Source organism: Sphaeroforma arctica (genome assembly GCF_001186125.1).
Source record: "Sphaeroforma arctica JP610 unplaced genomic scaffold supercont1.654, whole genome shotgun sequence".
NCBI lineage: Eukaryota > Ichthyosporea > Ichthyophonida > Sphaeroforma > Sphaeroforma arctica.
In genome coordinates, this window is record NW_014039904.1 from 35,477 (window position 1) to 49,138 (window position 13,662).

The 13,662-nt window shown below is 39.6% G+C and overlaps 1 protein-coding gene across 1 annotated transcript; it reads right to left on the minus strand.

Moving 5' to 3' along the window:
- Positions 1-679: 679 nt before the first annotated feature.
- SARC_07857 (hypothetical protein) lies at positions 680-8,645 on the minus strand (the record flags this gene model as incomplete). The annotated part of the gene is made up of 12 exons (XM_014298184.1): positions 8,103-8,645; positions 7,433-7,579; positions 6,953-7,041; positions 6,156-6,211; positions 5,416-5,563; positions 4,509-4,608; positions 3,777-3,893; positions 2,689-2,765; positions 1,740-1,938; positions 1,283-1,351; positions 894-1,036; positions 680-727 (listed from the first exon to the last, which is right to left on the minus strand). The coding sequence occupies exons 1-12, from the start codon at positions 8,542-8,544 to the stop codon at positions 680-682; spliced, it is 1,635 nt and encodes a 544-aa protein (XP_014153659.1). The 5' UTR covers positions 8,545-8,645.
- Positions 8,646-13,662: the final 5,017 nt, after the last annotated feature.

The following is a 13,662-nucleotide window of genomic DNA, read 5'->3' on the forward strand; positions in this document are numbered from 1 at the left end:
AGTTTTATTGTGCGAACTCAAAGCATCATGAGCGGATCACTTCTTGATGCACGCACTGAAAACGGTACAAAGAGAACTCGTACATGCAAATATCAAACCTATAGATAGAAAAATGAGCGTAAATCCAAAGGAAAAAGCACCTGAAAAATTAAAAAAGTATGAGAAAGATTCCATGAATAGAATACACACATATAGTTTAGAAGCACCGCAAAGGTGTCTACATTTGGGTACAATAAAAAATGCAAAAAAACGACGCAAAATATAATGTATTTGAGCACCCGATATACAGCGAAATTGTTAGTCACTCAGATAAGAAAACTATGTGTGTTGTAGAGACAATAATTTACCCCAAATTGAAATACATAATATTGTCTCTATATGTGCCACCAAGATATCAAATGGAATCTGAGAAGAAAAGCTGGAAACAGGCTAATCCGAACAAGTAAAGAAATACTCAATACACATAGCCAGCAAATAAACACGGTAATAAATTCGATAGACCAGATATCGGACGTGAAAAAAGGACAATAAATTGGGTTATATACACGAGCATGGCTCCAAAATGGGGGATTCGAATCAACCAACATAGTACTCATTGAATATACGCGACGATATTGCAAAGAGATATTTTGAAAAGTGCACTGTAAAATGACCGGAAATATGCACAAGACGGCACAATCTAGAGGAGCAGAGCAAGGGAGACGCTGACGCACTTACAAACCACCAGCTGTGAATGCCCAAAATGAGATGACACACAGAGTGACTGATGGTTGTGAATTGGGAAGTTGAACATATACAAGTATGTCGACAAGAATTGTGCATAAATAAGCAAGAAGACGTTTATGTTTACAAATAGACACGACGATAGGATTGATCAAGATTACAAAGCATACCTTACTAAGGACCAAGTCTAAATCCATCTTTCCTGACAGTGTATTCATATGCATAAGAATTTCACCGTAGTCCATACTCTCCATGTTCTTGCTCTCTATGTCGAATACGGCCAGTGCCAGAAACAATACGTACGGATTGTTACCTGTATACACGGGGAAAAGCACGAGGAAAAAACAAGTTTTAAACACAGTAAGAGAGATCATGTAGTGTATGTATAGCCACATACTCGTCAATAGCAGTACATTGACCACGCCGAGTTGTAGTTTTAAAAGTACATACGAAATCCCTAAAGACAAACAAGAATACATACGAAATCAGTTGGCCAAAGAGCTCGAAAAGCACTAATATCTTTGAGAGCCCGATGCACAAATAAATGACGAAAGCTTACCGAGATTGATGCGGTTGTCTTGGTATTCTTTCATGGGCATGCTCCAGGTTGTTTCAAATACCTTTACGGCTGCATAGCAAAAAGATGAAACATCCGCTGAGAATTGACACGCTGGTCTCAGTGTAAATGAATATAAATAATGCGGAAGCTTTTATAAGATCGCATAAAATCAGACAAACCATAAGAATACACTGATCAGTTTGACTGATCCAACATAACCAGCAAACTCGTAAAGACATATACAAGGAGTGTACGTATTCTTGTGTGAGGCCCAGTGCACGCGGGCAACCCTTCACCCACTACGTTACTCATGCACTTATCGATGTATAAGTGTACGTACAAACACACACACACACATATATATATACATAAACATAAGTGACGCGTGTATAGAGAGTATAGAAAAAAAAGAGGGTACTCATCCATCACAGCAAACTGACAGTAGAGCCAAACATACATTCTTCAAACGGGAACTGTCGCTTCATATTCAGCAGAATCCAAGAATACGCAAAGATCACGTCCGTGCACTCGTGAGAGGCCAAATGCACGTAGAGTTTAGGCGAGTGGTCCCCAACTAGCTGCATGAGCATCTGGAACTGACGGTTCATCACAGTCTTGTCCTCTGGCAGGAAGAAATCGCCCATGAATTGCATCAACTGGATTGTGCAGTTGGATGCAGGGTAGGTAGGCGCAGGATAGGTGCAGGCATATATATATGAGATAGGTGTGGAATCAACACAGCCTCGTGGCGAATGAAATGGCAAACAAGGTGTATGTATGGATGGAGAGAACATTCTTGTTTGTGTCAAGTCAGGTGTGTACAAAGAACTACCCCCCCAGGCGATGTGATGCCCACGAAGAGTACCTACTGGTGGTAGTGTGTTGGAGTACAGAGTTGCGGTGAAACGCTACGTACGGACCCTGAAGCAGCGAATGGCGCAACTACGGACTAATGCACTGTCACATACAAGGCGCACAAGTTGAGATATTCGTGTCAGAGTGATGTAATACTTGTCTCATTGAGCCGTTTGCATGTGCGCGATCAGCATATATAACGGCGGTCGAACGGGTACAGGCTTGATGCCAACAAATCGGCTTGATAGGACCACACAAAGGTACAGTTGAGTTGCGTTGTAAGATTATAAGGTTGTTTGAAACAGCATATTCAATGCACTACCACCAACATAAGGCACAATAGTACACAGACCAGCACAGGTGTTTTGACGGATGCCTGAATCACTCCAAGCAAGGGTGTACGAATGCTCATGACTACAGAACTTTGCCGCAACTTTGGGAGACAGCGAGACTTTATCTAGAGTACAATAATCCGTGCAGAAGCGAAGTGGCTCACTAACGAAGTCTTTATAAAAATCGCAAACTTCTGTCGATTTGAAACACGCACATACCTTGACATAACACCAAAAGGCATCACTCTCCTCGCCCTGTTGTATGTACAACATCGCAGAGGCGTATTCGTTCATTCCTAAATATGATATCGTAAGAGTATTAAACAAGGGTTAGCATATGGCACCCGGACTATTAGTTCCAGACTGCCGAAGGTACCGACGAAAGTACGCGTTAAGTAGTGAAGAAGGCATCCGCAACAATCGAAAGTGACACGTGCTGACTATCACGCCAAACGCCTGTTTGTATATTACAGTCATCACCGATAGAACTGCTTGTCAGGTCAATGTAGACTACGTAATGAATGCATTCTATCCATTGTTGGATAAGGAGTGTTATCACATGCACGAAAAAATCGATTAGGTAACATATGAGGACAAGGAACACAACAAGCGTGAGCGTGCACATACAATTAAATAACCTTGAGCACGATCGTGTATAGATATGTAAACTCAAAACCATAAACAAACATCCCAAACACCAACAAAGACAAACCCTCTCCGAGTGGCACCCACACTCACCGAGAAGAGGGAATCTCAGTGCGCATTATGAATAACAGCTGTGCGTGTACGCACTATAAAAATACACACTTCATTTGCGATTTGACTCATATACTCTTGTATTTGAATAACCTTTAAAAGAGAACTAGACAATAAAAGCCAATGTGTCTATAGTAAGTAATACCTCTGTGCACCTGATTACTTTCAGTAAATATAGCCGGAAGACATACACTTCACACGCGACACATGCATATATTCGGATATATAATATTCTAGTTCGAACCTACGTACATTGCACCCATAAGCCACACATATATGCAGATGTGGTGCACTGGGCGCACCTATTAATCAATTCCCAATGGAAACTGTGCATGCCAAGTGGCCAACACAACGTTAGAAAAATACTGACTATATACATGTGGCATATGTTGCTGTACCCGATTAGTGCATGTCGTCTGCTACGGACTCTGACACACACACCATAGTGCTTTGTAGATATGTATAAGTGCACACGCGATATATTGTCGTCGTGAAGGACTTATTCACCTACAAGAGAGTGGACTCGAAGAGGAAGGTTTACATCAAAGTACCTTGAATATACGGCAACTTCGGGTTGAATATCACACTGTATACACCGAGGATGTTCCGCAGTTTCTGCAGATTGATGGGCAGCGGTTCGTCCGAGTCCAATGTATCGTTTGGATCACCTGTGATTTGGGAACACACACCATCGTTAACTTTATACTCTTTCTGCCACAGGCAACTTCAGAATTTCAAGCAGAGACGATGGTTTAAAAAGTCTATGGCTGGAGTTCGTACACAGCACGACATGTGAGGAATACGGTCTCTTGTGTGGGTGTGAGATGTGATATTGGGAAAAGCTGATAGCTTGCAAGTTCAGACTCTGCCACACATAGAAAGCCAATATGTGAGGAGATCGCACTGTCATATAGAACGATTTGCATACATGTAGAAGCAAAGAGCTTGCAGGCCAAAAACAATGTAGTTACTATGTATATGTCATTCCGTGTCCATCAGTGACGCCGAGAGTGTAAACATATCGTCTCTAAACACGACGGCTTTCTAGTATATTGATGTACCCACGCAGACGCTACTTTACGCTGTCTACTGACAGTGGTGTATATATATGTAGACGGAACGAAGGCATTGTGAGGGCTTGTGTCCTTCAAGCGTCACCTGGGAGAATGGGAATAGTACGGTCCTTGCAACAGAAATATACCCCATCTCCCAAACCTAATACCAATCCAAACGAACAGTACAACTAGGATACTATCGTACGAACATGAGCCGCATCAACGTACCATAGAAGGGCAACTCCCTGTCGGTTCTGATAACGTCTTTGTCTATTTGTTCCATGGACTCCGCTTCTTCGGGGGTGAGCTCCATTGCATTCAGTAGGTCCTATTTTAAAATAATAATGATATGAATACAACCAGATTAAATTCCAATTGTACGCCAAACGCTTTATAGCAACTACACACTACAACACGTAAAAGCAGTATACACAGCAAAAAGGAGTGTTGCATATATCACTAACTCATACAGTATTTGCGAATGGGATAAAACCAAAATTTATCACTCATAGCAAAATCTTGCGAGTTTTAGCTGACTAACAGGGGAGAACATATAATCTCACAGTGGTCCATGGTACGGTGAAAGGATTTACAGACAAAACACAAACACAAAATACAGGCATCGGATACAACGAACCCCATTCCAAGCAATACACAAAGGCACCAAAGGTGCAATCCAAGCAGCTGGCGATTCGCATAGATAGATGGCAAAGAGCGGCAAACCCAAAACCCTATTAACCTACGGTCTACTAGTGCAGTCGACACATCTCAAAGTGTGTAAATCGCTGTAGCAGGCGCATGATTGTAATCGCAAACAGATAATCGTACACCGGCAAGGGCAACATACACATGTATGAACAGATCAAGGCGAACCAATTGACACAAAAGCGAATATCGCCCAACATTGATCGATTCATCAGAACCTCGAGTCTCTTTTGTTCACAACTGATCTTTTACTTTACCACCACTCTCTCCGCGAAACTCTATTGCGAGGCACGGTGATGCAACAGTCTCGTATTATTGCGTGACCTCCTACCGCCTCTGGGTAGTACATCAACAAGCCATACTGATAGCGATACAATTGTTCATATAGTGTGGGGGTTCAGGGTTCTGCTTAGGGTGCGCCAGCACATACCAGTAGCTCGTAATACTGTCTCCTGTTCTTCCTCGACTCGTTTTCTCTGTCTTCGTATGTCGAACTCCACCGGTAAACGCCTAGTAGGAACTCCCACATACTACGCCTCACAATGTCATTGGCACACCCGCCCGTGAATACTCGACTCCTGGACGTACCATACGGTATGAGAAGCAAAAGTGCACTACATCAGAACGACAATATAAAAACACACGCACGGAAATTGCTACTTATAAGCAGCTAGATACAAGATTCTTGATCGAATATTACAGTGTGAGATTGAAAATCTATTGAAAGCACCAAAACATTGCAACAAAGGCATCAGTACGACATTATTGGCAGCCATGTATGGATTTCAGGCGCAAATTATATTATTGACAAATGAGTGTTTTACGTCAGGAATGAAGCAAACTTCCAACACTGAAAACTTTGTAGAACTCTGACTCAATAATGGCATGCTATAGTACTTCTTCAACCGCTAGTTATATCACAACATGCGGACGAGGGAAACGTGGCAATGCATCGTATTATACAAAAACCCCTAATACATACACATATACCGATATTAAGATTTATAGAAATGACCGGTCTCGTAGCATATCACAATTACTTTACTGAGCGATCGCCATAAGTTAAACACATAAGCACGTATGAATACGTGCCCATACTACAACGAGTACATGTACTTGGGTGTTCAGCTCAGATGAATACACGCTTGGTGGCTCTATAGCCATACCCACCTGACGAACTCGGGAGATATAATTTGGCCCTCTTCATTGAAGCACTCGTACCATTCCTACACAAGCGTTGATTTTTTTATCAGAGGATTAGTGTTGATAGCATTTTTTACTTGAATTCGTAAGTTTGCATAATTATACACATATACCAGCACAGTGATTTGTGATGTTGCTGACAGTTGCCGGTGTGGAAGTACATACTGATCATATGCGGAAGTGACACTCAGTCATTTGCAATGCAATCCCTATTTTTTGTGCCACACTTTGCAACACATACGAATGGATGTATCCGAAACCTTCACAGAACACAGAGCAGAATCTGACCAATGCCATATAAATATATGTACTGAGGATACGTGCCGCTGAACCACGAAAACTCTACAGTTAAAAGCTTAGTAAAAGGTGTTCTAGCAAAACTGCCATACACAGCCGAGGCCGTCCATGTGAGATATACAGTTCACGGGCAGAGAACGATGCGAATGAATACAATTGTATTGTTCAATCAAAGAAAATTCGTCAACCTGCACAGGAAGAGACCTGTGCTCACAAACAAGCATATATTAATATACGTATACAACGTAGCATGCACATGCATATATAGGGATGCAACCCATGACATGGATAGGTATTTGCCAGCGCAAATGACCGAGGATTCGAATTCACATATCGTTTCGGTGCATCTAACATCCCGCAGATAGTACATATATGCGATCAGATCGTACCCCATCAGAGCTTCATACACCCTCCTGTGAATACGCGGGCACAAAGGCATAGTACCACACACACAGCACTGAGCACACCTCTTCATTAATTGGATCTTTTCTCGCTACCAGAGGCACATCCGCAGTCGTCAAAGACGGCGTCGACGCCAAAACGTTCTTTTGTTGTGCTGTGTGCGCGGGTGTGTATATACAATTTGTTAGTATCGAAATAAATATACCAGGGTTTACATTCACGTACTTGTAACGGACTGCTCGTTCCCATACAATCGATTTGATAACAGAAGAATGTTTATCACATGCAAAAATATAACCAGATACATACATAACTATACATTTGTGTATATACATAAAATATACATATATATATATATATATATATATACACACACACACACACACATATATATATATACTATATACATACATACATACGCGCGCACACACACACACACATATATATACACAAGAAAATAAACCAATTTTGATGTACCTCAAGCGTCGGAGCAGTGCGACTCTCAGTCGACAATAGCACCACTTTCTTACAATAAATCAGCATACCAAGATACGAGTCATCATTTTCAGAAGCTGCCGGGGTGTTTTTCTTCACAGCATTCGCTCTGCTTGCAATATAGTTGTCCGTTGTACTTCGCGCGTATGTAACTGCTGTAGATGCCACGGAACCAGCCATCTTCAGCGCGGTTCTGCCTGTTATTGCGTACGTACACGTACAAACACATGCACAACGAGTCAGTCGAATCGGAGCATGACACTAAAGCCTTGACGATAGTTTATAGAGCTATATAGAATGTACTCAGACGCACTTTTGTAAATGCATATCTATTTATATACTATATATATATACACACACAATATATATATATACATATACGCACACACACACACACACACACATTATATATATATATATATATATATATATTTGTATGTATGTATATACATATACATATACATACATATACATACACACACACACGCACACACACACGCACGCACACACACACACACACACACACATTCAAACACGCGCAAAAAAACGAGTGCACATGTATTGAACAGCTTCCTTTATATGCGGGTGTGTGTATACACATGGGTCATATGGCGATACATATGTGCACATACATAAATGGTAGCAGAGTCATCCTCCTTCATTCGGGCATCTATGGGTATGAGGTATAATAGTGTAAATGACTAAATATTCGACACATACCATAATAAGTACCAACACCGGCTAATGTGGCTACCACTGGGCTTCTAGGGGCAGGTGCAGGTACAACTTGAGTTGGTAGACTGGCGTTAGCGCCATCAACTGCCGATTCCGAATGAATATTCGTCCAACTATTTAAATCGTTGTCATATACATTCCTGTTGAGAACATTGCTGTTTGTAACACCCGCTATATTTATATCCCCCATCTGAACTGTTACGTCCGATGTCAAACTCTTTGAGGCTGGCGGATCCGTCTTCGGTCTTCCGGGAGGTCGTTCTTCGGCGTTACTTGTACTATCGTTGCTGATGGTCTGCCTGTTGATATATGCGCCAGTGTTCGTATCTTCGACTGTGCTTGCGTTTGTATCAGTAGACAGCACTGTGAAAGGGTTCTCAACGTCGTTTTTCATACCGGCATTCTCTGGAACACTGTTTCCATTCATCTTTTTGAAGATATTATTGCTGTTTATGTGACAGTGCAACACAGTGATATTATATATTATATTTGTATGTAAACGAACTCTTACTACAGTGGTCAGTAGACTGCATACACACTCTTTAAATTCAAAAGTATTTATGTATATATGATATTCTTTATATATCACCACACAGTATTTTTACTGATACTCAGCACAACACTATGAGTCATAGTATCGACAAGTTTTACTAATCTGATTGGGTTTAAGATTGCTCTCGGGGCTCCACAAGGGTTTATGACTCATCGGTTTGTGAAAAGTCTGATTGCAGTCGTGCCTTGCGGAGTATAGTAGGAAGATTTCAAGTTAGCACTACTACTACTACTAGTAGGAGTGTAGAGTATTGTAGAGGACAGTCGGAACTAGGAACTCAGGAATGATACATGTAATCAAACCAGTGTTCTGTGTTCTGCGACTCAAATTTCGCATGTTTGTTAGAGGAATTGAAAAGGTTCAATTTATCATATAACTTGTTGGCGGCTGCAGACGCAGTGTATACCACTTGCCTTTGTACCAAGATACATCAACCTTCTGTTTACTAGTATGTGCGGTATGTTCAGCCCAGGACGTACATTCTTTTTTACGTTGGATAAATGTGATCGACAACTATGTGTACAGTGTATCTCCTTCGCTCGGGATACATTTTATATTGCCAAATGTACAATGCATACTAATTTTCAACACAAGCAGAACAAAACAATGTAATGCATGTACCAATCCATAAATGTATGGTACCTGAATTTAGACAAACACACTTACAGCTATGATCTGAAACGTATGGAGGCAAACAAATAGTGAAATGTAGCAGATCTTATTATATATCTGATAAACATTGCTAACAGTACAAGACGAGACTGTTATTTGTTTACGGGGTTTTCGACAGTGCTGGTGGTCCGCGACAGATATGAAAACTTTTGCAAAACGTCCTCCACTTGTTGACTCATAAATATTCCAGAGCCAAACCATCGTATGCATGTACAAATGTCGAAGGTAGTACGGCAAGCAAACCTCCATTTCATATTTGCTCGCTTTATTATCTATAAAAGGAAGAATGGCTTTACTATCTATAAAAAGAAGAATGTAACTTTGTTTCGAATTTCTACTGACTGTCGTATACACTTGGAGATATATCCTTATTCTGTGGTGGTAATTCTAGTGCCTGCATACTCTTTTTTAGCACATATCTCGTTAGCATACTATTTGAGATGAATGTAATATACCACTGCTGTTCGTCAAGTATGTTGAATAGAAGTGAAGACGGTAAATACGATCACTTCGCCCTCTTATTATGGTTTTTGACAATACCACAGTCAATCGCGCCTACATGTGCTTCACAGTTTCTAATCTGACTAATAGTTTTGATCATCGCCAGTGCCAAAAACAAACGATCTTACCACCTTATGTACCCTCTGAGTCTTTATGTCTCTTTCTTCTTCGACCACTGAAGGGGAATCTTCGATTATCATTGTCAGTCATTTTGGCTATGCATGTCTCGTGATCTGTCTTTTTTGTTTTTGGGTAACAGACCCACTTTGTATAATATAGAAGGGAAATCTCTAGAGTATGCTGTGGACCGGCGCGCGGAGTGGCGACATAGCTGATTATTCCTCAAACGTGTAAGACTATATTTTGGTTTGCTATTGTCGCAGAAAAAAAGAGGCGGACAGACAGTTCATGTTTTGCGATTTATTGTTGTTTTGATTTTTGTTTTGTTTAAAAACAAAAAACAAACAAACAAAACAACAAACAAAATAAACGTTTTTTATTTTCATCCGTTTGACGTACGAAAACGAAGTATATATATATTATGAAAATGCGTAAATACTAAATACATATGACGATTTTTTCATTCTCTACCTTAAGTCAAATAGACCTTCTTTTTGACTTATGGTGAAATATACAACAAAACAAAATATTGTTGTATATTTCTTGGATTGAATCTGGCATAATTTGGGAATGGCAAAACACTCGAAATCGTGAAATCAGAAAATTAGTCACTTTCCATAATTTCCTGAAAATTTAGAATAACTTGTCAAAATTATAGATCGTGCGAAGAAATGTCGAAATTAGTTACCGGAGTAAGGTATTTTATCTATTTCATATTTTGTTCCCCAATATTTTCTGAAGTTGGCAAATCCGGCCTAAATATTTTAGGACTTACTCCAGAAATCTCAATAAAACCTTCACGGAACACTACCGCCATTGGGAGGGCTCGGGGTTAATATGTACCAATCCAAAAGTGGCATCACTTTTTCGGCTCTATTTAGAAATGCGTATTCGTGCATTTGCCAACTGAAAGTATCAAAATACTGAGCGAATATTCAACAATATCTCAAATACAATCCCATATGAATTTCTAAATTCTCATGAAATATAGGGCTCCAATATTTCATAGGAAATATACCAAAATATACCTAATATTTATTATGGCTGTATTTTCTCAATATTTCTTTAAGTTGGCATATCCGGCCTTACTAATTTAGCCTTCAAATTGTGAAATTGAACACGAACTTCATTTAGTTTTGTTTATTTTTGAAAAGTATCAATAAAAAAACAATATTCTTTTAAAGCGATAGGTAGATCAAACCAGCTCTTCCAGCTCTTTCAAAATAGATTCAAACTTATTATTTCTATAAAAATATAAAGTAAAAATATAAAACACCGCAGACGTCGGTGTGAAACTAAAAGCTCTGAAGTGAGGGGGATAATTTTTTTTTTTTGGGTTTTCGTACCCTTATTTGTTTTGCGAAAGCCACTGCAACTTAAATTTTGGTTCACGTTTGGGTCCAGATTTCCAATTTCTTTTGTCAATTTAAAAGGATATGTGCGAAAGCGCACTGTAACTTCAATTTTGGTTCACATTTGGGTCCAGATTTCCAATTTCTTTTTGTTGTTGTTGGGGGGGGGGGGAAAGCCCCCGATAACCATATCTCTTCTCCTGCTGGTCTCACATCGTGTTGCTTGCATAGGGCCTTTCTATATTCATGTACAGAGTCTCAAATGGGCATAAAAAGCTTCACTTTATTCCTTATTTGGAATAAATAAAGTTCTGGGGGACCTAATAGCTAAAGCTTTTAGTGATAAAAGTCGATATTGTTGCCTCGTTGAAGCGTGGTCACGTGCTCTTGCGTGAAGTTGTGGGACGTCGGTGTGACGAAATCAATTTAAAAAAATAAGTCGCAGTCTCACGGATGCTACTGCTGCTTGTGAAGTCCTGTGGAGCATGGTGAAGGAGAATATCTGGCTTAGGGCCCTTTAGGCTACGAGTTTATTCTGTAGACGCTGTATAGTTTTAGTTTATAAAGTAGATTCTGATTGATACCTGAGAAGGAATTTGAGAACCGAATCTCGTACCCGGACTTAACCGTAGTTGAGGACAGAACTGTTTCGTCTACGCTTCAGAGTTCAAACCAGAAGACGGTACTTACTGTTGCATACCGCATATCTCCACTTACAAGCTTTGCATTACAGATAACAGAAACGCCGACTATGATCGTAAACGCTCTTCTAAAAGCAATTATCAAAACATTGGCAGATTGCTGCGTATGCTATAATTTGCTCAGCATATATAGGCCTCATGTTTACTTGTTCATGGCTGAAAAAGAGAATCATGATCTCACTCGCATTTAGATAGCTGAGACAGCAAAGGTAAGTGAAGTCATACAAACTAAAAATATCACGATGGAATTTGCACCACTGCGAGCATAATCGATAGAATACATATTTATATATAGCCAGACAGTCCCAGACTGCCGGCATTGATTAATTTAAAAAAAAAAGCAGAAAATTAGAAATACCATTTTTGGGTTTATATTTAAAAAAAAACTATGTATCACAAGGCACGCGCGGGGAAGGACAGATCATAGCCTCCTAAAATCACCAGTAAAAAACTAAAAGACGAATGATTTATATACAAAGAAACTTTGGAAAAGTCTGTTTTAGGATCGATTACACTCCCGGTTTTTCATTTTTGCTGTATGCTGTTTCCTGTCAATTTAGAGGGTTATGGTTTCCTACTTTCGCCTTCCGGTTTGCGGTTTGATTTCATAGCTATATTTTGTTTTTGTTTCCAAAAATAAATAAACCAAAAAAAATACACAAAGACAATAAAACTGAGATTATCAGATAAAAAATCCGAATATTTATCCTTCTCATCAGTACTGAATATTTATTTAACCTTCTGACTTCTGAAGTGGCTACATATGTGAATCATAGCGTACTGAAAATGAAACAATATATTGGTTTTGTTATTTTTTAATAAAAAACAAAGAAATAAAATAAAATGCCGATGTTCTTGTCCCATTTATTGGGTCTGATCAGAAATCTCTCTTCGTGGCCTAGGGTCCAAAAAGGCAAAAATGGAGCGTGCAGTTGCCGTTTTCAGTGCACCGTCTATTTTATTATCTCTAAATACCTATTTATTAGTAATTTAGACCGCACTCTCCCTCTCAGAGAGGTAGGTGTTCGCAGTTCGCTCTCTCTCTCTCTCGCTAGTAGTAGGTATTCGTATACGTGGCATTGTACAAAATATAAGGTTATGACTCGATGGATGGTATATTTGATTTGAAGCGTTGCAATAACTATCAAACATACTTAAATTTGGTCAGAAGATAGATTGACCGTTGCCATGCGTGTCACTAACATAGCGACCAATAGGTTTGCTACCATTGTGGCGGTTGCTGGTGCACTTATGATCATCTACTTCGTCAGGTATGTCTAATAATAACTTATGATATTTCTTAGCGTTAAATTATAGAAGAAAAGATATCCAGATATTTCGCTACTATGATACAAAACGCAGCAGAAGCGGTTTCCCTCCTGTATGGTATTTTGCCTCGAGTATAGCATTATGTATGGGTGTTCAATCGTTTATCACTCGTACACATATAACTTCCGGATAGAGGTATTTCCAAACAACAAAGTGATAGTATTATGTTTTAGCATCCAATCATATATCAGTCGCATTTCTATTCCTACTGCCTGAAAGTATCCATGCAGCAAAGTGGCAGTTCTATAAATCATATTAATACGCGTTGGAGTATATTGCTAAATAGAGACGTGTACGTAGGATTATAAATTCGCATC